At 51.2% G+C, this 27,849-nt stretch overlaps 1 protein-coding gene across 1 annotated transcript in view; it reads left to right on the forward strand.

Moving 5' to 3' along the window:
• Positions 1 to 27,849, forward strand: part of LOC143831213 (collagen alpha-1(V) chain-like) — a 53,026-nt gene that overhangs the window by 15,942 nt on the left and 9,235 nt on the right. Inside the window, exons 2-4 of the mRNA XM_077324276.1 lie at positions 13,603 to 13,770; positions 16,116 to 16,329; positions 19,063 to 19,225. Of these exons, the coding sequence (XP_077180391.1) occupies positions 13,603 to 13,770; positions 16,116 to 16,329; positions 19,063 to 19,225 (545 nt within the window). The remainder of the gene's footprint in view (positions 1 to 13,602; positions 13,771 to 16,115; positions 16,330 to 19,062; positions 19,226 to 27,849) is intronic.

The raw sequence follows: 27,849 nt of genomic DNA on the forward strand, positions 1-27,849 counted from the left end.
AGGAGCCAGACAGACCATCTAGTCCCTCCCCCTGCTCAATGCAGGATCAGCCTCAAGCAGCCAGGATAAGTCTCTGTCCAGCCGCTGCTTAGAATCATAGAATCCTAGAGTTGGGAGGAGCCAGACAGACCATCTAGTCCCTCCCCCTGCTCAATGCAGGATCAGCCTCAAGCAGCCAGGATAAGTCTCTGTCCAGCCGCTGCTTAGAATCATAGAGTTGGGAGGGGCCAGACAGGCCATCTGGTCCCACCCTCTGCTCAATGCAGGATCAGTCTAAGCATCCAGGATAAGTTATATTTCGAGCAGCTGCTTAGAATTATAGAGTTCTTGAGTGGGAAGGGGACAGACAGGCCATCTAGCCCCACCCCCTGGTCAGTGCAAGATCAGTCTAAGCATCCAGGATAAGCAGATGGGATCTCTCAGAAGCGGATGGGATCCAAAGGTTAATGGATGAAAAACCTCATGTTCGGGATCTCTCAGAAGCGGATGGGATCCAAAGGTTAATGGATGAAAAACCTCATGTTTCATTTCAGATTGCGAAATTTTGCACCCACACGATTCTAGCTTGCCGGAATAATATAAGAGCCAGCTTGGTGGAATGGTCAGGAGAGCCAATTTCTAATCTGGTGATCCGAGTTTGAATCCCCACTCCTCCACATGCAGCCAACTGGGTGACCTTGGGTTCAATACAGTCCTGATAGTACAGAGCAGTTCTCTCAGAGCTCTCCCAGCCCCGCCTCCCTCACAGGGTGTCTGTTGTGGGGAGACTCCTTCTGCTAGAGAAAAGCAGCATATAAAAACCAACCTTTCTTCTTAAAATACAACCATTATAATCCCATGTGCTTTTAGTTACTGATATGGAAAATATTAATTTTTCTATCCCCTAAAAGTTTTGAAGTTTTATCATGCTCAATCCTTGCATTCTGGTCTATGATCATATAAATAAACTTGACTTGGGTCTCACCCACCAGGGGAGTCAACATGTCTTTACACGAGAGGAGGTCCCTTGTACTCCAAAGGGGTGTTCTAAATCCTCATGTGTAAATTAGGGTTTTTCAACGGGCTCTCTCCAGCACCCTCCCCTGGCTTTAAGTGGAGTCAGCTGCGTGTTCCTGTGTGCGTATCAAATGTGACATTGCAACACATTTTCAGTTTTCCCGGCCTTTTGAGGTCCTCCGCTTGATTAGCGCGGTCAGATCCCTCACACCGCAATGTTTGGACCAGGAAATCACAAGGCCTGTGGGCAATAGCTGAATCAAAACCACTTCTGCATACCTGGTAGGGGGCAGGGGGTGGGTCAGCCTGAACTGGACCTTTCGCACCAAGTCCTAGGAACCGGCGTACCCTCAAGTTGCAGCCAAATTATGGGGTCCTTGTAGAGATCTCAAGGCGAGGGACCTTCAGAGGGGGTTGGCCACTGCCTGCCTCTGTGGTCTCCCATCCAAATACCCACCACGGCCAACCCTGCTTAGCTTCTGAGATCTGATGCGACTCAGCTAGCTGTGCTAACCTGGTTGGTAGGGCTGGTTTATCAGTGTAGTACATGTAGCTTGTGCTACAGACCCCATATTTCTAGGGGCCCAACATGGTGCCTTTCTCCCATGGATCCTCTACCCCCCCCCCCATTTCCCTCTTTAAGGACAGTCAGAGTGATGCCCCTTTCCACTAAGCAGGGCTCCTCCGTCCCAGTCTGGCTGCTCCCACCGCCACGCCCCCGGAAGTGACAGGCCACCGGAAGTGACATCACCACCTGCGTTAAGAGGCAGGCTCAAGGAGGATGGAGACAAAGGAGGCGGTTTATGGTGGGAGTAGGGGCACTGCAGGCTCCGCCCCCATCTAGGCACAGAAACTTTGAGAGAACTCACCCTCAGGAGGGGGAACGATGGAAGCGGCTGACTCCCTTGTTTGTGGCTGAGTCCATTAGGCTGCGAACCCCCTCTGGAGCTCCCACAGACCTCTGGGAATCTGTGGACCCCCAGTTGGGGGCCCCTGCCATAGGGCTTTCCAGGCAAGAGACTACTAGAGGCGGCTTGCCATTGCCTGCCTCTGCATCCCAACCTCCAGTTTTCCTTGGGGTCTCCCATCCAAATCCCAACCAGGGTTGCCCCTGCTTAGCTTCCAAAATCTGATGAGCTTGGGCCAGCCTGGGCTGTTCAAGCCACAGGTGGAGGCAGGTGTGACGGGGAGAACCCCCAGGGTGGCGTTCACGGAGAGCCAGGACATCTCGTTGTTTTTGGCGAACACAGGAAGGACGAGGCAGTCGTGGGGGCCCTTACCCGCAACCTGAAGTGGTAGATGCCGGAACCAGCTCCACCATCTCTGCAAGCACTGGGGGACACATTGATATCTGATGTCTCCCATCCCCCCCCCTTTCCCATTTTCTTTGGTTCCAGCACAGCACAGTTTGCAAGCTTCGGCTCCTGGGTATGTGGGTCAGGCCCTGGGATCGGCTCTGCTCAGGGCAGACAAAGTCAAGGCTGCAACCTACCCAAAGCTAGTGACCACCCACGATGCATTCCCTCCCCCCCCCACCCACCAGCCAGCCAGCCATCCAGCCATCCAGCCAGCCACTGGCAGTTCCTGCTTTGCCGCTCAGTTCCCAGGCTCTGTGACTCAGCCTCCTCCTCCTCTTCCTCCTCCTCATTGCCCCGAGGCAGCTGTCCTGCAGTCCTGTGCCTCTAGCTGCTGCCATCTCTCTAGTCCTGTCCCTGCTCCGTTCTTCAAAGACACACCAGAATGCCTGCCCGGGTCTCTTCCACATCTTCTGCATAAAGAGAAAGAGCTGTTTTTTCTACCCTGCTTTTCACTACCCGAAGAGGTCTCTACGCGGCCTACAGTCGCCTCCCTTTCCTCTCCCTTGGGGATTGGCCCCCCAGCCTGCCCAGGGTCTCTGGCATGGTCAGGAAGCTGCATCTGTAGCATCAGGCTGGCCTCTGTATGGAGGAGGCCTGGGCTAGGCCAGCAAGGGTGATCCTGACCCAGTTTCCTTCATACCGAGGATGATTGTCCATCTGGCCTTTGCCTCCAAAGGAGGGTCTTGTGTCCGTGTCACTCCTGGCTGCTTCCCCAGGGAGCTTTTTGCTCTCAGCCTCCCCCATCTCAGCATCTTTTATGAGGCTCTACCCGACAGCCTTGTGCCCATCGCCCGCCTTCTGGGCTTTTCCTAGATTTCCAAAACGTCCTTCGTACAGTGGATGAGCGAGAGGGTTGTGAGTGTCCTGCATAGTGCAGGGGGTTGGACTAGATGACCCAGGAGGTCCCTTCCGACTCTATGATTCTATGATCTTTCTGGGAAGAACTTGCTCAAAGCCAGGTTTTTGGGATTCGTGAGGATGGAGAGGCGCGGATTCCGGATGGACAAAAGGAAACACTTTTTTACACAGAAGGATTCAAATGTGGGATGTGCTGCCAGAGGATGGAGAGATGGCCACAGGACAAAACAGCTTTCACGGGGGACGTGATAGGTCCATGGAGGACAGGCTTATCAATGGCTACTGGCCACGCTGACTAAGGAGAACCTCCATGTTCAAATGCACTGTTTCTCTGAATCCCAGAGCCAGGAGGCAACCTCAGGGGAAGGCCTTGGCCTCCATGCTCTGTTGTTGGCTGTTCGGAGGAACGGGTTGGCCACTGTGTGAGACAGGATGCTGGGCTAGACGGATTATTGGATTGATCCAGCAAAGCTCTTCTTAGGTTTTAATGAAATCCTTGGCCTCGGTGCTCTGTTATTGTACCTCCATGGTAACTGGTTGGCCACTGTGTGAGACAGGATGCTGGGCTAGGTGGACCGTTGGTCTGATCCAGCAGGGCTCCTGTTACGTTCTTATTTCTGCCCTTCTTTCCTACATTTGGCACCATTTGCCCACATTTCCACTTGTGCCTGTCACTTCTCTTCAGGCAAGTAGGTTCAAGCCTCTGCTTAGAATCAAAGACCCATAGAGTTGGGAGGGGCCAGACAGGCCATCTAGTCCCACCCCCTGCTCAATGCAGGATCAGCCTCAAGCATCCGGGATATCTGTCCAGTTGCTGCTTAGAATCATAGAACCATAGAGTTGGAAGGGGCCAGACAGGCCACCTAGTCCCACCCCTTGCTCAAAGCTGGATCAGCCTCAAGCATCCAGGAGAACGCTCTGTCTATTTATTTGGATTTTTGTACCGGCCATTCTTTACAGCTCTGGGTGGTTTTGAAGACTGCCAGTAAGAGGGAGCTCCTTAGGCCACTGATTCCACTGCTGAACTACTAGAAGTGAAGTTCCGCCTCCCCCTCAATATCTAGGCAGTTCCGTTCAACACAAGTCATTACTGCGTGTCCTCTCCTCTGCTGCCAACAGGAACAGTTCCCTGCCCTCCTCCAAGTGTCAACCTGTCAAATACTTAAAGACAGCCATCATCCCCCTCTTTCAGTCTCAACCTCCTCTTCTCCAGGCTGAACATTCCCAAATCCCTCAGGCTTTCCTTCTAGGGCTTGGTCCCCAGGCCCCGGATCATCCCCGTTGCTCTCCTCTGCCCCATCCCTGTTTTGTCCACGTCCCTTTTGAAATAAGGCCTCCAGAACTGCACCCAGGACTCCAGGTGGGGCCTGACCAATGCGTTGTACAGCAAGGCTAGGACATCTTGCGATTTTGATACAGCCCGCGCCTGCATTCGCCATCCATCACAAAACCGAGCACGTTGGCTTTGATTACCGCACAGCGGGAGACGTTCTTATTTTTCTGTTTACAAAAATCTGGGAGTTCTCAGTCCATAGTTACAGGCTCTTGGGACGGAGTCGGCTATCTATGACATTTGCCAATCGTCTCCGATAGAAACGAAAGACGTTATTTGTGGTTTTGGTCCCCCACCAATCATCCCGAGACGTTCTTAATCTAAATGACAGGTTGCTCTGGAAGCCTACGGGGTTCTCTTCCAGCGGCAGACAGAGGGTCCCGTCCTGTCCTGCCAAACGCTGGATGCGCGCTCGCATGAGAAATGCTGCCACGCCGGCCAGGAGCTCATAGATGTTGGCCGTGGCCGCTTCCCCTGTGAGAGGTGCAAAATAATGTGCTTTCGAGATAGCAGATGTTCCCGCAGCCAAGATCCATGAGCTCTTGGCTTCCAGGCCATGCTTGCTCGCATGAATGCACACTTCTGGGCAGGGAGGAATCCTCAATGTGCCTCCATTCCCCGCCCCCCCCTCTCTCTCCCCTTTGGCTTCCGATGTGAAGTTTTGTCCAAGCCCTTGATTACATATGGAAAACAAGATCTCTCTCTCTCTCTCTCTCTCTCTCTCTCTCTCTCTCTCTCTCTCTCTCTCTCTCTCTCTCTCTCCCCATCCCTTCATGTTTGGAATGCGAGCACAAAAATGCATTTGTCTCAGCCTCCTTTCACATGACCAAAGTCAAACCACATTAAGCATTAGTCGAGGAGACATGTGTGAAAGCGGCGGGCAGGGCTCCAGGTCCGATTACACCACGCTGGCTCCGAGGGGCGGATTTCCGTGGGAAACCTATCTGCCTGTTTGCGTTTGGATCGACTGTGTTGGCCGCCCCGTGCTTCTCGCAGCGTTGGCTTGTTGCTAGGGCTCGCGTCGAGCCCTTCCAGATGTTCCTTGCGCCGGCGCGCTTGGTGCGCATGGATGCTGCATCATGGGTGCCGTAGTCTTCGCCGTGGAAATGTCAGTGTTCTCGTGCGGCGAGTTTTGAGCCCAGCGGTACCTTTAAGGCCTGTGGAGTTTGATTTGGGTATAAATCAGAGAACACAGAAGAAAACCCTGTTTCAATGTCTCTGAAAGAAGTGTGTGCGGAAACGAAAGCTTATATCCGGAATGAAACTTTGCTGGTCTTCAAGGTGGCCCAGGACTCGAGCTTTGTTCGGTGGCTTCAGTTCAACATGGCTGACCACCTCAGTTTATTCAGGTAGATCCGGTTCTCGTTCAGGTTGTAGTTGATAGAAAAGAGTCTCATGTAAAGAACACAGTTCCCTGTCGCCAGTGGCCGGCTGGTCCAGCACCACGTATGTGGAAGAATGAGGACATTGAGAAGACTAGATGTGCCTGACTCCATGAAGAACCAAGTGAAGAGTTCACCAGAACAGGGCTGGCCAAACGGTGACTCTCCAGATGCCCACGGACTACAATTACCATGAGCCCCTGCCGGCAGGGGCTCATGGTAATTGTAGTCCGTGGGCATCTGGAGAGTCGCCGCTTGGCCAGCCCCTGAACTAGAAAAAGGTATACAGGACAGGAGGGGAGGGCAGAGAGCAGCTCCTGGTTTCAGACCAAAGAGAGGCATGGGTCTTGGCCACCATGTGCTGGACCAGATGGGCCATTGGCCTGCTCCAACACGGCTTCTCCTGTGTTCTTGTAAAATGAAACAAATGAAGGGACATCCAAAGCGGCCCTCCCCACCTACAATCTGACATGGTACAGCCCCCCCCCCCAGGGCTCCTTCTGCCAGCAGTCCATCATATCCACCTTCTGTCCTCACTTCCGAACACGGCGGGGTTCTCTAACCGTGATGCTGTCGGCTCCTGCCACCGTGCGGCCCACGCGCCTCCTTTGCTTTCGAACACATTGCCCTGCTGTGTTCGGTGCAGCTGTTTTTCCCTGCCATTTGTCATTCTCAGAAGTTCTCCTTGTTCTTCCAGGGCTGCCACAAATCTACCCTCCCGCCCCCCCCCCCCCTTCCAAAGGGTGGCCATAAAGCATTGATGACATTTGCAGAGGCGCACGGCGCTGTTTGCTTAGGCAGCCTTTTTCAAGTCACATTTTCCAGCTCAGCATCTCTGCCCTAGATAATAGCCGGGGGGGGGGGGGAATGCCTCCCGTGCGGTCCCACACCCTGTGGCCATCTCAGCATCTGATGGGATTTTGGGAATCCCATGGAGTCCTTTCCTTGGATGGGGATGGGGATGGGGTTGGGATGGGTGGAGAGAGCAGGGACAAGGACTGTGGCGGGAGCATCTTCGGCCGGAAGTGGGGTCGTAGAGCTGGGTCAAGGGAGCATGAGAGAGAGGACCGAGATGCAATCATCTGTGTTCCCATCCCTCTGCCGGGGTGCAGAAAGAATTTGGTGGAAAGCATTGCGAGAACACTTTGTGTTCTCCCAGGGGTACTGTGGCTTCCCCGCGCGCACATGCGTATTGTCTGCAACAGTTATTCCCCCCACCCAACTCAAGAGGGAAGTCCCGTGACAACCTTACTAATAGAAGGAAAAATAGTTTTGTAGAGCCAGCGTGGTGTAGGCGTTAAAAGCAGCGACTTCTAATCTGGTGAGCTGGGTTTCATTCACGGCTCCTCCACCTGCAGCCAGCTGGGTGACCTAGGGCTAGTCGCAGCTCTGATAGAGCTGTCCTCACTGATCAGTTCTCTCAGAGCTCTCTCGGCCTCACCTCCCTCACAGGGTGTCGTGGGGAGGGGGGAGGGGAGGGAGATTCTAAGCTGCTTTGAGACTCCTTTGGGCTGTGAACAGCAGGTAGAAAAAACAACTGTCCTTTTTATCCCACATTTCTCTCCTGTGGAGACCCAAAACTGCTAAGAACCATCTTCTTCCCTCTATTTGATCCTCATAACAACCTTGCAAGGTAGGGCAGGCCAAGAGTGTGCCACTGGCCGAACATCACCTGACCACCTTTCATGGTAGAGTGGGGATTCGAATCTGGGTCTCCCAGATCCTGGTATGACACTCTAATGGTTGGCAGAGTTTAGATATGTAAAGGAGAAGAGCACCAACTGCTTGAATAATAAAATATTAAGACAAGAAACAATTTTGTAAGTCAAGAAGGGAGAGGGATAGTTCTAGCAGTCTAACTGACTAACAATCAGGGAGGAAATGTCTGCAAAGAAATAGGAAGTCTCCAGCTGAGCCAATCAGGACACAGGAGGAGATGATTTGAAAGTACCAAGTACTTCTAATCTAAATATGCTAACCACAAATTTACTCTGATGGCTTCTGAGAGACATTTTTCTTATGCTGTTTAATCATGCACACTACAGCTCTTGTAAATCTCAGCACTAAACATTATACCACACTGGCTCAGTGACATGTTCTGGAGCAGCAGTCCCATTTCAAACCGTGGGCATATTCTGATACAGGGGAGTGGATAGAACCACAAAATGGCTGCTAGAGGAGGTGGAGCCAACTATAAAATGCCCCCTGCAGGAGGCGGAGTCATGCACAGAGAGAAAGCCCAAGTGCAAGGGAAAAGAGGAGTAATTTAAAAACACGCTGGGAAAAAAGGCGCAAGAGAGAATCAAACCAAAGGTGGAGAAGCAGCTGCCCCTAAAATTTTATTTTAATCTGCGCAGTCGATCAGATCTTCAGTGGCAAATCAGAAGCCCTGCTGGGCAGGAGCCCTGCCTGGCTCCACCCACTTTCTAAAAACATTTGGTGGGCACCGAGGAAGGTATCAGAAGGTACCAGAGTGCCCCTGGGCATCATGTTGAGGACCAGTTTGGTGTAGTGCTTAGGCCCTGGTGGCCAAAACCCAGGTGCCACTAGGAGGTCCAGCAGTGGCTCTAAGAGAATAAAAGAAGCCACGTTGGATCAGGCCAGTTGCCATGCAGTCCAACACTCTGGCGCACCATGGCCAAAACCCTGGTGTCAGCTTGGTGTAGAGGTTAGGAGCGTGGACTTCTAATCTGGCGAGCCAGGTTTGATTCTTTGCTCCCCCACATGAAGCCAGCTGGGTGACCTTGGGCTCACCACAGCACTGATAAAGCTATTCTGACCGAGCAGTAATATCAGGGCTCTCTCAGCCTCCCCTCCCTCACAGGGTGTCTGTTGTGGGGAGAGGAAAGGGAAGGCGACTGTAAGCCACTTTGAGCCTCCTTCGGGTAGAGAAAAGTGACATATAAGAACCAACTCTTCTTCTTCTTCAGCAATATCAGGGCTCTCCCAGCCTAATCTCCCTCACAGGGTGTCTGTTGTGGGGAGAGGAAAGGGAAGGAGAATATAAGCCACTTTGAGACTCTTCAGGTAGAGAAAAGTGGCATATAAGAACCAACTTTTCTTCTTCTTCAGCAATATCAGGGCTCTCCCAGCCTCCCCTCCCTCACAGGGTGTCTGTTATGGGGAGAGGAAAGGGAAGGAGAATATAAGCCACTTTGAGACTCTTCAGGTAGAGAAAAGTGGCATATAAGAACCAACTTTTCTTCTTCTTCAGCAATATCAGGGCTCTCCCAGCCTCCCCTCCCTCACAGGGTGTCTGTTGTGGGGAGAGGAAAGGGAAGGAGAATATAAGCCACTTTGAGACACTTCAGGTAGAGAAAAGCAGCATATAAGAACCAACTCTTCTTCTTCTTCTTCTTCTTCTTCTTCTTCTTCTTCTTCTTCTTCTTCTTCTTCTTCTTCTTCTTCTAGAGGGGCAGCTGCGTGAATCTGTGGCAACCAAACTTAAAAAAAAAAAAAGTCTTGCCACAACTGAAAAATTGGATAGTTTCTTTGCAGCTTTCCTGCTGCCTGCAGTCATGAAACCCTGGTTGGGAAAACCTGCTGCAGAACAATAAAGTTGATATTCCAGGAGCACCTTTAAGGCCCACAATGTTTCATTCAAGATATATACACCTTTGTGTGCAAGCACATTTCTTCAGATACCTGAAAGCACACGAGCGTGAATATTCTGCATAAAGCCTCGTTGGTCTTCAAATTGCCCCTGGATCCAAACTTTGTTCTACTCTTCCAGACCAACCCATGCCCCAGAAAGCATATCCTTGCTCAGTCAAAAGCACACAAGTGCAAAAAAGCAGAGGCGAACTGCCAGCGGATCAGAGGTTGACTTACTGCTGGTGACGCATCGGGGAGATGCGCTGGGACATTGATCAACCTCCCTTTCCTCTCCCCGTCCCACACTCGGGCAGCCCTCCACAGGATCTGTCTCGCGTAGGACTGATTTAGAGTCAGAAACGCTCGCTGGAAGGGCCTTTCGGCCAGCGGCCTGCTGCGTTAGCCCTCCGAACGACTGCCAAGGCCAGGGACGCCCACCCGTCAGGACGCCGGCCAGCCAAGCTGGAGAGAATTGCTTTGTGCGGGGAGGAAACAGAGGCGTGTGGCGAGATCGACATCACCGGGCACAGGAAGGCAGTGGCTGCTGGCCAGAGGCTTGGGGACGCCTGCCCTGAGTCATCCTTGCAGAACTGCTGGGCTGGAAAGTTCTCATGGCTCCCCTGGGAAAGTGTCATATGGCGATTACAGGATGGATGGGCATGGCTTCTGCTGGCTTGGGATGAACTGGAAGGCCTGAAGGTTCAGGCTCAGTGGAGGAGCCTCTGCTTTGCGCCCAGAAGGTTAAGGCTCAGTGGAGGAGCCTCTGCTTTGCGCCCGGAAGGTTCAGGCTCAGTGGAGGAGCCTCTGCTTTGTTCCCACAAGGTTCAGGCTCAGTGGAGGAGCCTCTGCTTTGTTCCCATAAGGTTCAGGCTCAATGGAGGAGCCTCTGCTTTGCGCCCAGAAGGTTCAGGCTCAGTGGAGGAGCCTCTGCTTTGTGCCCAGAAGGTTCAGGCTCACTGGAGGAGCCTCTGCTTTGTTCCCAGAAGGTTCAGGCTCACTGGAGGAGTCACTGCTTTGCGCCCAGAAGGTTCAGGCTCAGTGGAGGAGCCTCTGCTTTGTTCCCACAAGGTTCAGGCTCAGTGGAGGAGCCTCTGCTTTGTTCCCATAAGGTTCAGGCTCACTGGAGGAGCCTCTGCTTTGCGCCCAGAAGGTTCAGGCTCAGTGGAGGAGCCTCTGCTTTGGGCCCAGAAGGTTCAGGCTCAGTGGAGGAGCCTCTGCTTTGTTCCCAGAAGGTTCAGGCTCACTGGAGGAGCCTCTGCTTTGTTCCCAGAAGGTTCAGGCTCACTGGAGGAGCCTCTGCTTTGGGCCCAAAAGGTTCAGGCTCAGTGGAGGAGCCTCTGCTTTGGGCCCAGAAGGTTCAGGCTCAGTGGAGGAGCCTCTGCTTTGTTCCCAGAAGGTTCAGGCTCACTGGAGGAGCCTCTGCTTTGTTCCCAGAAGGTTCAGGCTCACTGGAGGAGCCTCTGCTTTGTTCCCAGAAGGTTCAGGCTCACTGGAGGAGCCTCTGCTTTGGGCCCAGAAGGTTCAGGCTCAGTGGAGGAGCCTCTGCTTTGGGCCCAGAAGGTTCAGGCTCAGTGGAGGAGCCTCTGCTTTGCGCCCAGAAGGTTCAGGCTCACTGGAGGAGCCTCTGCTTTGCGCCCAGAAGGTCCCCGGTTCAATCTTTGAAATATCCGATGCTCATTCTTTAGCCAGCCTGATTAAACAATACTGACTCAGTATAAGTCATTTGGGGAGGCACCATGTCTCAATGGGAGAGCATCTGCTCGGCATGCAGAAGGTCGCAGGTTCAATCCCCAACATCCCCAGTTAAAATGACCAGGCAGTGGGTGATCTGAAAGATCTCAGCCTGAAACCCTGGAGAATGGCTGTCAGTCTGAGTAGATGATATTGACCAGATTCCATCTAAAGCGGCTTCATGTTTTAATTCTTGATGGCTTTGGAATGGGGGCCTGGTCGATGCAAGGAGTGGAAGGATAGGAGAGAGCCAGTTTGGTGTCGTGGTTAGGAGTGCGGACTTCTAATCTGGGATGCCAGGTTCGATTCTGCGCTCCCCCACATGCAGCCAGCTGGGTGACCTTGGGCTCACCACGGCACAGATAAAACTGTTCTGACCGGGCAGTGATATCAGCGCTCTCCCAGCCTCACCCACCCCACAGGGTGTCTGTTGTGGGGAGAGGAGTGGGAATGCGACTGTAAGCCGCTTTGAGCCTCCTTCGGGTAGGGAAAAGCGGCATATAAGAACCAACTCTTCATCTTCTTCATAATAAGAGGTTGTAGAATGTCCCATCCCATTAGAATAGCCTTTCCCAACTTTTTTACCATTGAGAAACCCCTGAAACATTCCTCCGGCTTCGAGTAACCCCAGAAGTGGCACGATCGTGCAGAATATGCTTGGGAAGCATAGCTATGGACACGCCCACCCAGGGCTCCTCCCATTCTCACCCTCTCCAGGCTCCAGGGTTGACATGGCCACATATGGTCTTAATCACTCGATTAATGTTTAACAAATTTTAAAAATATAATAAAACTTAATTAACCACCACCCATTTGGGAAACCCTTCCGGGGCCATCAAGAAGCCCTGGGGTTTTCACAAAACACTGGTTGGGAAAGCAGGCCCTAGACACCATGAGCAGGATGCATTTTGTCAAGGTTGTACCACACCAATCATGCTCTGGAAGGGGATATCAATCAAGCTCCCGGGGAAAAGCAAGGGGAAGGTAGTTGGTGTGGTGTGGCCCTTCTTCTATCACATCAAATCTGGGAAGCAAAGCCAGTTCGGTACTTGGATGGCAGCAGATCTTGGGCAGCTCACATTGTCTTGGCCTAACCTACCTCACAGGGCTGTTGTGAGGATAAGATGGAGGAAAATCATCGAATCATCAAATCATCGAATCATAGGGTGGGAAGGGACCCCCTGCACAATGCAGGAGAAGGATGTGAGCCACGCTGGGTCTCCTCTGGAGCGAACGGCCATTAAACCCACCAATTGAAGTAGAGTTCCTTTTTTTTTCCTGCTGCTTCCGTGAATATTTATGAGGGTCGTCATGACCATTCGCATCAGTGGTGAGTGAAGCAGCTCGAGCAGTCATGACAGTCAGTCCGAGATCAGCTTATCTGTGTGATACAGCAGGGGGAATCTGCGGGAACTTAGTTCTCTGCAGGCTGAAAGGCGGACCTCAAATATGGCGGCTTGTCTCAGGGGAACGGTGCCGTTCGGCGGGGGCTCTGGAGCTGCGGCCATCTGAGTAGACAATGCTGACTTTGACAGATGTGATTCAGGACTTTAACACTGATCTAGAGGCAATAGGCAATATACCGAAATATCAAAAAGACCAAGATCATGACAACTACTGGCAGTAGCACCAAAGTCACGATTGACAATGAGAACATTGAACGTATTGATGATATCATCCTTCTTGGCTCTATGATCACTCCAAGTGCTGGATGCAGCCGTGAAATCAGACGGCGAATAACACTGGGCCGGAACGCAATGTTAGGCATGAACCGAATATGGAAGAGTAAAGATATCAGCCTTAATACAAAGTGCCGGCTAGTCAATGCTGTTGTCTTCCCCATAACAAGCTATGGATGTGAAAGCTGGACCCTGAAGAAGGAAGACAGGAGGAGAAGAGATGCTTTCGAATTAGGGTGTTGGAGACGAATGGTGCGAATCCCATGGACAAACAAAGTTATCAACAAGATAGTTTCAGAGAGGAGCAAACCAGCTGTGTCATTAGAAGGGAAGATATTACAGCTGAAGCTCACGTACTTTGGATACATCATGCGATCATGAAATTGGGGTCACCGTGGGTGGGCAGGTAGCTGTGAATTCTTGCATTATGCAGGGGGTTGGACTAGATGACCCTGGAGGTCCCTTCCAACTCTAGGATTCTGTAATCCTATGTGTGTGGCAACGGTGCCCTTTATCCTAGAAAAGACCCAAGCCGAGGAGTAAACTGTTTTTCTCGTCCCCTTCCCTCCCTTCTTTCTTTGGTCTTGTGGGGTGGGGAATTGGAGGACCTGCTTCTGGAACCTTCGGTTAGAACTGCAGACCCTGAAAACGACGTTCTGCTTCCTTTCCAGATGGCCTTGTGGATGTGCTGCAGGCCTTTGGTGTGCGGGAGGGCCAAAACGGGGTGTCCATCGCCGCGGGCATCTGCACCCAGAGGAACGGGTCGGAGGAGAGCGACTTGGCCTTCCGCCTGGAGAACCGGACCCACTTCAGTGTCCCCACCAGGCAGCTCTTTCCAGGTAACGGGGGAACACGGCGTGTTAAGAGGTGGGTTGCCACCTCTGGGCCAGGAGACTTTGGGGGTGGAGCCCACAGAGGGAGGGGCTTAGGGAGGGCAGGGGGCTTCAGTGTCTAAGGCCATAAAAGCATAGTTCCCTTAGGAACTTCCTGATCTTTTTCAAAGATTATCCTCCCTTGTCCTGATTGGTGCTGTTATGGATCAAGCAGTGTAAAATTTACAAGACCACAACAAAGACAGCTAAGCAGCAAGAGGATTTATTGAGGATACCTGTTTGCAAGCATGGAGAGAAAGCCAATTGGTGCATTCTCTGAAGTCTGCATCAGTGCAGCTCATTTTTAAGATCTTGATACGTCATCATGAGGTATCCTGACGCTCACTCCCTCACTGTCCCTTTGACCAATCAGGTCGACGACGGAGGGCGTGCAATCTGACCTATCACGGATGGCTATATATCTTATTACAATTTTCTCGCTCTTTGTTTCAAAGAATACATTCCTTTATATGGAGGGATGCCACATTCAGGAGCTATCTGCTTTTGACAAATTCAAGGTTACTTTGTGAGACAAAGAAATAACTATACACATAGCAGCCAACAATGAACTCAAGATACATTCTGCCTGACCTAAAAATAAACCATAGACAGACTGTGTCTAAAGTGTGTTCCACAAATCTGTATTTGTGTTCTCAATTGTGTTCCACAAATCTATATAATCTATATCAGTGCGTTGGGAGATTTCTGGCCACTCTGAGCATATTTCCTCCCTGCTTGCTTCCAGAACAGCAGAGGGACAGAATGAATGTCTCCAGACCAGGGTTTAGTGAAACCCCGAGGTTGACAGTCCTGGAAGAGTGGCCTGAGTGGGTGGGAGTGAATTCAGTTTTTAAACTTGTTAAACATTTATCGGGGGATATTTTTAGTAAATGTAAGGCCTTAGGGTGGCTTTTCTCAACTTTGTTACCCGTTGAGAAACCCCTGAAACATTCTTTTAGGCTTCAAGGAAGCCCAGAAGTGGAGCAATCATACAGACCGTGGTTGGGAAGCAGAACTGGGGAGATGCTCACTCAGAGTCCCTTCCTACCCCCTCCAGGCCCACCACTGGCCATTTGGGGAGGGGAGGGCAGTCAACATGACCATATATGGCCATATCGCCCAATAGATGTTTAACACATTTAAATTTATATATATATATAAATATATAAATTAACTCCCACCCACTCAGGAAACCCTTCCAGAGCCATCAGGAACCTTGGCTGAGAAAGCCCCTGTAGCTGAGAGAAGGATTTTATTAACGGACCGGACGGGAATGTAGCCTAGTTTTCACTAAAGGCCAAACCACAGGTGGCTTGGAATGCCAGGACTGGCTCTCCCAGAGGAGTACTATTTGTCCTCCTCTGCAGCCCCCACAGGGCTCTGAGTTGGACGGGGACAACACAAAGAGAGGGATGCAATTAACTCTTTCCTTCCTGGCTTTTGCCTGTTCAAAGCTGTGTGTTCTATTACTGTAACTAGCCCTAGTGGGGAGGGAAAAGGCAGCCATATTTTGCTTGTCTTTTTATCTCTGCTGGGATAGTGTCAGGATGGAAAATAACACTAGGGAGGCCAGCCTCCAGGTAGAACTCGGAGATCCCCCGGAATCATAGCTCATCTTCCAGTGACATAGATAGGATTGCCAGCTCTGGGGAATACCTGGAGACTTTGGGGGTGGAGCCAGGAGTGGGCGGGGTTTGGGGCAGGGAGGGACCTCAGTGGAGTCTGATGCTACGGAGTCCCCCCTCCCAAGCAGCCATTTCCTCCAGGGGAACTGATCTCTGTAGTCTGGATGGGGTTGCCAGCTCTGGGTTGGGGAAGACCTGGAGGCTTTGGGCGTGGAGCTGGAAGTGGGTGGGATTTGGGGCAGGGAGAGATCTCAGTGGAGTCTGATGCTCTGGAGTCCCCCTCCCAAGCAGCCCTTTTCTCCAGGGGAACTGATCTCTGTAGTCTGGATGGGTTTGCCAGCTCTGGGTTGGGGAAGACCTGGAGGCTTTGGGGAAGGAGCTGGGAATGGGTGGGGTTTGAGGCAGGGAGGGACCTCATTGGAGTCTAATACTATGGAGTCCCCCCTCCCAAGCAGCCCTTTTCTCCAGGGGAACTGATCTCTGTAGTCTGGAGATAAGCTATAATTCCAGGAGATCCCCAGGTCCCACCTGGGGCCTGGCATCCCACCTTGCAGCGCATTGCAACACACACCCAGCCCCTGTTACCCGGAGGAGCCAAGGACGGGGAGACGGAGACCAAGAGTGATGGGCAGACCCAAAGGCCCCGGAAACTGTTTCCTTACAGTGCGCTGCCTTCTTCCCCTGCAGACGGCCCCTTCCCCGTGGACTTCTCGGTGCTGGCCACCCTGCGAGCCCTGAGAGGCAGCCAGTCCTTTCTGTTCTCTGTGTACGACGTGCGGGGAGTCCAGCAGCTCGGCGTGGAGATCGGCCGCTCGCCCGCCTTCCTGTACGAAGATCAGCATGGCCACCCGCTGCCCGAGGACTACCCCCATTTCCACCGAGTCAACTTGGCCGATGGGAAGTGAGTCTTGCTGGGGCTGGAAGAGGGTGCAGAGAGCCGTGGTCGAAGGAGCACAACGGATGAGGGGACGGGCGGCTGGGTCCTCCTGGCATCTTTGGGGGCTTATTGGGGGTCCTGAATTCTGACTGGGGTCATGCAGGGGGGATGGATCTACAGGCTGCCAACTCCAGGCTGGGGGGTTTTCTGGAGGTTTGGGCAGGGGTGGTTGAGGTTTCAGGACTTGTGGGGCCTTGGCAGAGTAAAATTGCAGCAGGAGCAGCCCGACCAGGGGTGGAGGGACCCCCAAAGTGAGAAGGGGTATCACTCCAATTGTCTTAAACAGGGGTAGTCAAACTGCGGCCCTCCAGATGTCCATGGACTACAATTCCCAGGAGCCCCTGCCAGCATTCGCTGGCAGGGGCTCCTGGGAATTGTAGTCCATGGACATCTGGAGGGCCGCAGTTTGACTACCCCTGGTCTTAAAAGAGGGAAAAAGGGGGGGGGGGGGAAGAGAGGGGCTGTGGCCCTGATCCATAGGGGGGGGGAAGGGAAGGCACCATGTGGGGCCTGTAGCACCTTTTGCATGCACTACATCAGGGGTAGTCAACCTGTGGTCCTCCAGATGTCCATGGACTACAATTCCCATGAGCCCCTGCCAGCGTGGTAATTGCCCCTGCCAGTGTGGGAATTGTAGTCCTGCACTACATGGACAAAGTGGCCTGAGGTTTGGGGTGGAGCCTGGGGTGGGTGGAGTTTGGGAAGGGGAGGGACTTCAGCAGGGCATCATGCCATCAAGTCCACCCTCCAAAGCCGCCATTTTGTCAGGGGAACTGGTGATAGTGGTCTGGAGGTCAGTTATAGCTGGGATATCGCTAGGAGAGCCAGCTTGCTGTAGTGCTTAGGAGTGCAGACTTCTAATCTGGTGAACCGGGTTTGATTCTGCACTCCCCCACATGCAGCTGGGTGACCTTGGGCTCCCCACGGCACTGAGAAAGCTGTTCTCATAGAGCAGTTCTCTCAGCCTCCCCTCCCTCACAGGGTGTCTGTTGTGGGGGGAGGAAAGGGAAGGCGACTGTAAGCCGCTTTGAGCCTCCTTCGGGTAGGGAAAAGCGGCATATAAGAACCAACTCTTCTTCTTCTTCAGTAATATCAGGGCTCTCTCAGCCTCCCCTCCCTCACAGGGTGTCTGTTGTGGGGGGAGGAAAGGGAAGGCGACTGCAAGCCGCTTTGAGACTCCTTCGGGTAGAGAAAAGCGGCATATAAGAACCAACTCTTCTTCTTCAGTAATATCAGTGCTTTCTCAGCCTCACTCACCTCACAGGGTTTCTGTCGTGGGGAGAGGAATGGGAAGGCGACTGTAAGCCGCTTTGAGACTCTTCAGGTAGAGAAAAGCGGCATATAAGAACCAACTCTCCTCCTCCTCCTCCTCCTCCTCCTCCTCCTCCTTCTTGGAGCAAGGCATCCTTTTGTATGAAACAAGGTAGCCAACCCTTGGGGAATACCTGAATCTTCCCTGCTGTTACGTTGGTTGTAGATTGTAGGAGGCTTCTAAATTCCATTGCGTCAAGGATGGGAAGAGCCTGCCTGTCCCTCCCTCCCCCCAGCAATTCCAGCATCTTTGGTCACAAGCCAGTCTTATATATCCCCTGTGCCTTTTTGCCAAAGAGTATATAAATCCTTGGACTTGGTCACGGGAAACCCCGGTTCAAATCCCTGCTCGGCCATCTGCTTCCTGGGTGGTCTTAGCGTGTTCCCTCCCCATTGGTGTTTCCCAGCCTAGCCTGCCTCCTGGATGCCAAGAAGAGAAGCAAGGTTAGCCGTGCAGTCCTAAGGAGAGTTCCCCTTTCCATGGTCTCCTGACTTTGGTAGGTTTAGGAGGGCGGAACTCTGCCGGGGATGGCATCATCAGGATCTGAGAGGTGATTAATCAAGACAAAGCTCCGGCTGGACGGTCAGCTGATTAGATCAATCCCATACATCAAAGGACCTGTAGCGGGTTGTTTGTTGGACTTGGAAAGGGAAGAGTCAGGTTCAGATCCCGTGACACTCCTTGGGTGGGCTGGGGATCTATCGTTCCCTAGCCCTATTCCGTAGGGGTCAAGTGGGATCACGTTGCGTGAGCTTCCCCCGAGATCCTTACAAAGAAGGCAGAGTACAGGTATGTTTAGGAAGAAATAGGGCAAACAGGGTTAATGGTGTGCCCACCAGTTATGACCCCTGGAACTTCTCTGACCCTTAACGGGAAACCCAGGGCCTTCTTGACAGTCCTGGAAGGGTTTCCTGAATACGTGGGAGTTAATTTTTAATATATATATTTTTAAATTTGTTAAACATTTACCAGGTGATAAGACCATACATGGTCATGTCGACCTGCCCCCCCCTCCCGAAATGGCCAATGATGGGCCTGGAGGAAACAGGAAGGGGAGGGTCCCAAGAGCCCCCAGGTGGAGGATGCCCAAATGCAAAGGAGAAGGAGGAGTGAGAGCATGAAAACCAACACGGAGATCGCAGCTGCAACCAAAAGAAAATTATTCTTAGAATCATAGAATCATTGAATCATAGAATCATAGAGTTGGAAGGGTCCTCATAGCCACGCAGACGCAAGCGCCCCACATGTCTCTGCCCACTTTCTAAATACATTTCGGCGGGCAAAAAGAAAAGTCTTGGCAAGCACTCTGTCGCCCGCCAGCGCCACGTTGGGGACCCCTGTCCGAGTGGATACCCAAGTTTGGGACTTGTCTCCTCCTTTGGCAGGTGGCATCGCATCGCTCTGAGTGTGGGAGGCGCCAATGTATCCCTGAGTGTGGACTGCGGAGACCCAATGACGCTGCCCCTGCAGAGAGATGCGCATCCCGTCGTCAGCGTCGAGGGCATCGCCTTACTGGGGGCCCGGCGGGCGGATGAAGATGTTTTCGAGGTAGGCACGCTTCGTGCGTCTCCCCTGCCCTCTCTTGCATTTCTTTCGATCAAGTAGCTTCCAGTAACGCGCCTGTATTTTATTTTATTTGCCATATTTATACTCCGGGGAATGGACTCCGGGTAGAGGCCAGGAAGGCCTGGAGGATCATTGTCCATGGGGTCGTGATGGGTTAGACACGACTTCGCACCTAACAACAACAACAAATTTATACTCTGTCTTTGTCGACAAGACTCCAGGTGGATCACACCGAGGAAGTCAATACGGAACAGGCTGAGACCGGGCGGAAGATATGAATGATAGAAATCTTGAACCATACAAAACCAAAAAGGGAACAATCCCCCAATCTTAACATTGGTGCACTTTAAGAGCCAGTTTGGTATAGTGGTTAGGAGTGCGGACTTCTAATCTGGCATGCCAGGTTCAATTCTGCGCTCCCCCACATGCAGCCAGCTGGGTGACCTTGGGCTCCCCACAGCACTGATAAAACTGTTCTGACAGAACAGTAATATCAGGGCTCTCTCAGCCTCACCCACCCCACAGGGTGTCTATTGTGGGGAGAGGAAAGGGAAGGCGAATGTAAGCCGCTTTGAGCCTCCTTCGGGTAGAGAAAAGCGGCAAATAAGAACCAACTCTTCTTCTTCTTCTTAATAAATAATTATTTACATTTTATATAGTTTTATAGCTCAGCTTTTGAGTTCCAGAAATCTTGGACCAGCCAGGAATCCGAAGCACGAATATTAATGAGTATTGAACGATGCCAAAATTGCACATTGCAATCTTACTTATGGCAATCCCCTGACCTGGATAGCCCAGTCTAGCCTGACCTTGTCAGATCTGAGAAGCTAAGCAGGGTCAGTCCGGGTTAGGATTTGGATGGGAGGCTGCTGGGGAAATCCAGGGGCACAGAAATGGCAAATCTGAATCATTCTGGACTCTCTGTCCCAGCCCCTAGTTATTATACCAACCAGGGCTAGTGCGATCCTCTCTCCTCCTTATCCAGCAGCAGAAGAACTACTCTAGCCTTTCTCAGCTTTTTTACCATTGAGAAACCCCTGAAACATCCCTCAGGCTTTGAGAAACTCCCAAAGTGGCCCAAATGCAGAGTAGGGTTGGGAAGCAGAGCTGTGGACACACCCATCGATAGCCCCTCCCCTTCCCATCCCCTCCAGGCCCATCATTGGCTGTTCAGGAGGGTCGACATGATATGGTCATATCACCCGATAAACGTTTAAGAAATTGAAACAAAATACTAACAATTTATTAACTCCCACCCATTCGGGAAACCCTTCCAGGGCTGTCAAGAAACCCCAGGGTTTCACCAAACCCCGGTGGAGAAAGCCTGCCCTAACCCTTTACCCAAGCACCTTTCTGAACCATTTCACTACTGTGCAGCTGTATGACTTGTGTACAAATCCCCCTTGAACCATTCCGTTTTTAGCGTTTGCAGAAAGCCAGGAAAGGGGACGCCATCCTGATCTCTTTAGGCCAGTGGTTCTCAACCTTCCTAATGCCACGACCCTTTAATCCAGTTCCTCCTGTTGTGGGGACCCCCAACCATACAAGTATGCAAGTGTCCGTTCACAGAAATTAAACCCAAACTGAGCAACGGCGTGAAGATCCCTTGTTCACGATTGCATATAAATTGTTTTTTTTTCCCGGGGTTTCTCAGTTCAGTTCTGCTTCTTGTCCCACCATGCCGATCTCGCTCTTTTCCGCTGCTCCAAACAGATGAACGCTCTATCTCAATCTACCCTGCAAGGCTGTTGTGTGGATGGTGCTCCCCCGGCCAAGCTGCTTGCCCTGCCACGACCCCTATGAAAGGGTTGTTCAACGCCCAAAGGGGTCCTGGCCCCCAGGTTGAGAACCACAGTTTTAGGCAAACCGATGACTTCCATGTTTCCTCAAAGAAAACTCCAGCTGGGGTGCATGCCCATGAAATATGGCTTTTTAGCAGCACTGTCTTTCTTTCTTCTAGTTAGCAGCCATTGACCCTGGAGACCTCTTCCTTCCATCCCTAAGAACACCTTATGGCTTTGCATTTTGAATCTCTGATGGTCGCAGTGAAGAACAGCCTTGAGACTATTCTTTAGCGCTTCTTTAGGCCAGTGGTTCTCAACCTTCCTGATGCCACAACCCTTTAATACGGTTCCTTCTGCTGTGGTGACCCCCAACCCTAAAACTATGCAAGCGTTCTTTCACAGAAATTAAACTGAAACAGCTTGGGAGAGATCGGGGTCTCTTGCTGAAGGGACTTGTACCGTTGAAAAGTCAATGTTTCATGCTGAATGACGCCGGTTTGACCTGAAGTCAGTTTATCCATTGTGCTGAATTTAGGAGTGACATTTATCGTATTGCATTTTGAAGCTAGGGGGATTCGAGAACCGCACGCAAGATTAAATTCTGAGGCCAGGGGCACCTTTCAGAACAACAAAATGTGATTCGAGGTACAAACTTCCGTGTGCACGCACGCTTCCTCAGACACAAAGCCCTGGAAGGGAAGTAATGATTCAAATTACACATCAAAATCACATCAAAATCACAAGATGTCATAGTCCCATTGTATACAGCACTGGTCAGACCTCACCTGGAGTACTGTGTGCAGTTCTGGAGGCCTCACTTCAAGAAGGACGTAGATAAAATTGAAAGGGTACAGAGGAGAGCGACGAAGATGATCTGGGGCCAAGGGACCGAGCCCTATGAAGATAGGTTGAGGGACTTGGGAATGTTCAGCCTGGAGAAGAGGAGGTTGAGAGGGGACATGATAGCCCTCTTTAAGTATTTGAAAGGTTGTCACTTGGAGGAGGGCAGGATGCTGTTTCTGTTGGCTGCAGAGGAGAGGACACGCACTAATGGGTTTACACTACAAGTACAACGATATAGGCTAGATATCAGGGGAAAAAGTTTTTCACAGTCAGAGTAGTTCAGCAGTGGAATAGGCTGCCTAAGGAGGTGGTGAGCTCCCCCTCACTGGCAGTCTTCAAGCAAAGGTTGGATACACACTTTTCTTGGATGCTTTAGGATGCTTTGGGCTGATCCTGCGTTGAGCAGGGGGTTGGACTAGATGGCCTGTATGGCCCCTTCCAACTCTATGATTCTATGAAATTAGCCGTGTTGGTCTGAAGTAGCACAATAAAACCAGAGTCCAGTGGCACCTTTAAGACCAGCGAAGATTTATTCAAGGCATGAACTTTCGAGTGATTGCACTTGAATAAATCTTTGTCGGCCTTATACCACTGGACTCTGATTTTACTGGAAGGGAAGGGGTCCGTTCAAACGTATAGGCAGAGTGCGAGAGTAAATTAACATGCGGCATAATGAAAATGGGTAACAGATTCCAGAAGCAAGTAGGAAAAACCAGCCGTTTGTATTTAATTGCGTGGGAAACACTTTGTGTACAATAAAGACAACCACATTAGGAGAACAGTGAGCAAATATATACTCAGTTGCTGGCAGCAGTAAGCTGAGACCTTGCCCTGTGCCCCTTCCTCTCCTCTCACACATGGAAGCATCTTAGGGCCTCAGCTTCTCTGAAGCTCTGCTCACAGACCAGAGGAAAACATACCAGTAGAGCGTTCCAAACTGCAATGCATTCTACTAGTTATGGTTCCGTTGCCATCAGCTTGTGCCAGTCAGTGATTCCAAATAAGAGCTAATCTGAAATACAGAGGACAAACACAAGATTGTTGAACTTGTCTTATCATTGTGTTGTTTGTCCACGGTCTGGGCTTTTCGCCCTGTTATTGTTACCAAATATTCCCTGCGAGCTCCTGTTTTGGGCCTGCCCTCCCATCCTAGTCATGCTGCCGCCTCCGGTATGCCTGGCACGGATCCTGCTGGCTGGCCGGCCCTGGGTGTAAGACGCTGGATCAAAGACGCTGGTTTTTTGCAGGGCTGCTGCCTCGTAGGGCTGTTCCGCAGTAACTTGGTGGATTCCAAATGCCCTGTTTTGTCCCCACCCTGGGAAATACAGATCTGACACCAGAACGTGATGAACCACGACCCTTCCACTATGCTGCCCCTGCCTGTGGTTACAACCTTCAGTCTGTGTTGATGCCTGTGTGGCTCTAAGAACCCAGCATGGCCTTTTCTTTTATATGGCTGCACAGCCTGTGAGATTTATGGCCAGGCTTTTTTCATGGAAATAGAGCTGTGTTTTATTCCCTGAGGAGGGAAGAAACACAGAATTGGGAAGGAGGCCTGACAGCCTCTTAACTCTTTCCCAGAAAGAAAGAAATGTAGCCTGTCTGTCTTGTGCTTGCGGCCTCTGCTGCTGATTGGTTGAGCTGGTGAGAGGGCATGGAATGTTCAGGAACATTCCAACTTCTCGGGGAAAGACAGCTGGTGGATTGTTTGCAGGTCAGCCTCTGGGATGGTTATCAGTTTGGATAAAAACAAAACCTCGCTTGAGGAAACAAGTTGGTTTGCGGAGCAGGCTGAAGGCCCAGGAGAGACCTCAAGGCAAGGAGCCGGAAGTCCAAGAAACAAGGTGGCTGAATGAAAGGTGCGGAATTGCCGATTAATTGAGAAACAGGATCCCAATTGCAAAATAGATGGAGGACCGCTCACATTATTGGCCTTCGTGGTTTGCCTCCAAGGCCTTCGTGGTTTGCCTTCACAGTACTGCTGATTCTCTATCTGCCTGGGTGAAGAAAAGGAACAAGCACCAATGAAGGAAAGAAAGCCCAAATGGTAGTGCAGTAGCCTGAATGGCAAAACAACATCTCAGAGCCCCAGACTGAAAGCCCCAATCAGCCGTGAAGCTCACTGAATGACTCTCTCAGTTTAACCTACCTCACAGCACAGTTGGAAGAGCAAAATGGCGGAAGCCATGGATGCCTCCCTCCACAAAGAAACCTCCTTGAGGAAAAAAACTGGTAAACAACAGGCCAACCTGGTTCCTCGTTTGCACACTTCAAGAGCAGGTGCTACTTCCCCTCAAGGCTGGAGCAGATTTCTTAAAGAGCAGCTGCTGCCACAGGACCAGTGAGAGGGCACCTTGCCTCAGCTCATAAGAGTGACTGGCTTTGTTCTAATGGTGATGGATTTCACTTGCTTCTGGTCAGAGCAGGTCATTAGGGTTGTTGGCTCCATGTCGGGAAATACTTGGAGATTTTGGGGTGGACGGCAGCCCTAACCTGTTGTCCGGTAGAAAGTGTTCGCAGTTTAACTATGCAAAGGGGCAAAGCACCAGGCTGCTTAAAATAATAATTTTTATGAAGGAGAGAAGCAAACGTTGCATGGAAAGGGGAGAGAGAACCCTAACTGCCTGACTGTTCTTCTTCGTGTTCATTCTGTTCTGGAGGCAAGCAGGGAGGAAGTATGCCCGAAGGAACAGGAAGTCTCCTAATGAGCCAATCCAAGCCACTAGAGGGGGTTATTTGAAAAAACTTCAGGCGGTTCCGAATCTAACTATGCGAAATACACACGTCCTCCGATGCCCCCTGCAGGACAGTGTTCATTTGCCTTTGAGTCATGCATACTGAGAACTTGAATATTTCTTTAGAAAGTCGGCACAGTGTTGCTTTGGATAAACATGGGTAAAGTTGTGTGAAGAAACGTGAATGGAGACAGACCGGCCGCCCCAACCCATGCAGATCCAGGGTCCTGGGCTGCTTCGGCATTGCTGTGCCTTAACAGGAAAGTCCTGCCATAGGGACTCCTAGGCCCATTATGCACCTGTCGGATAATGCACTTTCAATGCACTTTGGAAGTAGATTTTCCTGCTCTGCGCAGGAACATCCAGCTGCAAAAGCACATTGAAAAGTGCATTATCTGAAAAAATTCTTCTTCAATTCTTTTTTTTCATATGTGGTGGAGATGTGAAAAAGTTTATAAGTTCTGGGCAAAAATACATACTATTATGCAGAAAACGTGGGGTCTTAGATTTCCTATGAAAGCTGAATCTATGTTACTAAGTATACCTCCGCAGTGCCTCCCAACCCACACACAAAGTTTATTCATCTACGCGACGACGGCAGCAAGACTAGAATTGACCAAGAAATGGAAAACGCAAGAATTACCCTCGATAGAAGACTGGCTGAATAAATTAGCTGACTTTGCCAAGATGGCTAAACTGACACTGATAGTCAACGGAAGAACAGGAGAGGCTTTTCAAGAACAATGGAGCCCTTACCTGAACTATCTAAGAAAATAATACAAAAGGGGATTGAAACGGGGAACTAAATGTATTAAATGAAGAGCATAACCTTTCTTTTTTCTGTATTAATAATGTAGATTACATGTACTCTATTACCTATAGTCTTGGAAAATAAAAATAAAAATCTTAAAAAGAAAAGAATAGAAAAGTGCATTATCTGACGTGTGCAGAATGGGGTCCTAGTCTGGATGGGACTGTGTTGGTCTCGACAGAGTCCAGAAGAAGAACGAAGCGGCGGCCGACTCCCACATTCCTTCTTCAGGCGCAAAATGTCAAAGGCTACGAGGCAGGCGGGTGGGCCGAGGCCTGGGGGCGGCTGAGAACAAGCACCCCTTGTTGTGGCTGGTGGAAAACCTTCTCTGGAGGTTGTGTGTGTGTGTGTTTGTGGGGGGGGGGGGAGTTGAGGAACTGCCTGGAAGCGTCAGCCCAGCCATTTTAGAGCCAGGGAAAATGGTCTCTGTCTGTTGAGCAGTTCTGGGAAGGGGACGGTGCAGGGGGTGGGGTGGGGAAGGACCCTGAGGAATGTTGGTGTGCCTTTTCCCCCTCGCGCTTTCATTCCGGCTATGTGCCCAGGAAAGAATGCTGCTCATTCGCTGGGAGCAGGAATGAGAAGCTTCAGGCAAAAGGGCTGGGGGTCCCTCCTCTGAGGTGGAGTCGGAGAAAAAAATATAACTTTTTCAGGCAATCCAATCCATATTTTGCATTTGGGGTTGGACTACACCTCATGGTTTTGCAAGGAGGGCGGGAAGCGTTTACCTTTATGTCCTCTGACTCAGGTTTGAATCGGTCAGTCGATAAAATCAGAGTCCAGAAGCACCTTTAAAACCCACAAAGATTTATTCAGAGTGTGAGCTTTCGAGTGCAAGCACTCTTGGTCAGACTTGCTTGCACTTGAAAGCTCACACCTTGAATAAAACTTTGCTGGTCTTAAAGGTGCTAGTGGACTCTGATTTTATTGTGCTACTTCAGACCAACACGGCTACCCATTTCAGTCAGTCAATCAGTTAGTCAGTCAGTCAGTCAGTCTGTCTGTCTGTCTGTCACCCTCCCCTCCCTTCCCCTTATCCTATCCTATCCCAGCCCCCCCCCCCCATGTTCTACTATGTGTGACCTCATAGCTGCTGGAAATGCAGTTCTATGATTTGTCCGTTTGTTTTGATGCATCTGTAGGCGATTCTATGTGTTTATTTACATGTGGGAATCTGGCCATTCTCCTAATCCCGTCTGCTTCCCTGGTGGTTTCCTCTCCAGCGCGGGGGTCTCCCTCGCTCTGATTCGGCCTTCTCTGTCCCGATCTGACCTCATTCCTAGGGCCGTGACTCACTCCTTCTCCCCCTCCCCTTTCCCAAGCTCTCTGTCCTGCTGCCGAATCGCTCTCCGAAGGAATGCTGGGAGCTGGATAATTGCAGGTCCCAGCTGAGCAGGTGGGAGCAGGCGGCTCCGGGGGTTGCGCTGGAAGAAGGCCCGGGGCCCAGACTTTACGAGATGATTTATCGGGAGCGAATGTTCTTTGTGCACCAGGCCTGGCTGGGGTTGCGTGGGCGTGTCCAGCTGCAACGGAATTTGTGCTGAACGGTGCGTGTGCTGAATCGGTCCGGAGGCTCTGTTCTAGGGACTCTGGACCCAGGCGAAAAGGAGAGACAGAAAGCTGAATTGGGCTGAGATCATTTCTTTGTAGCAACTTCTGGTTGGATCAAAGTAGGCAGGCTTTCGGGTAACACAGAGCTCTTTCTCATACCATGCCATGAGCTGGAGGGAGTCAATCCTCCAGGGCCTGGATAGAGTCAACTCCAGTTTTTAGTAGCTAGCAGAAGAGATGGCCTGCAGGTGGCTTGAGTTGCCAACCTTCTGGTGGGGCTTGGAGATCTCCTGGAATTACAATTGATCTCCAGACTACAGAGATCAGTTCTCCTGAAGAAAATTGTTGCTTTGGAGGTGGACTGTGTGACATTATACCTTTGTGTGTCCTCTCCCCTCTCTAAACTCCACGGTCCCCACGTTCCTCCCCCAAATTGCCAGGAATTTTCCATCCTGGAGTTGGCAACCATAGGATGCCAGGCCATAGCAAACACCTCTTAGCAATTCTCTTTCATGCCTGAGGGTGCCCCCGGGACCAGTGTGGGGTTGCCAGGTCACTGCCCGGGGTGGGAGAGCCCCACCATCCCTAGCTGGCTGGAAGGAACTGGCTAGCTATAGTGAAGGAGAGCTAGCCCTGAGTTTCAGCCTTCTCACTCGCAGCATAAAGAGCCCCAGAACAGCAGTGTCACTTCCAGGATGCAGTGGAAGTGACATCATTGTGTTGCCAGCAAGGCAAGGACTTGGGCAAAAACTCTATGATAAAAATAGCTTCTGCCACAGAGATTTTACTGCAACGCCGGAGTATCACCCCTTTGTTAGTGATGCGATTGTCATGAACCAAGGTTACTCTCTTCAGTGGTCAAGGAAAAACTGAGATGTTCTTTAA

This window comes from Paroedura picta, chromosome 3, assembly GCF_049243985.1.
Source record: "Paroedura picta isolate Pp20150507F chromosome 3, Ppicta_v3.0, whole genome shotgun sequence".
Taxonomy (NCBI): domain Eukaryota; kingdom Metazoa; phylum Chordata; class Lepidosauria; order Squamata; family Gekkonidae; genus Paroedura; species Paroedura picta.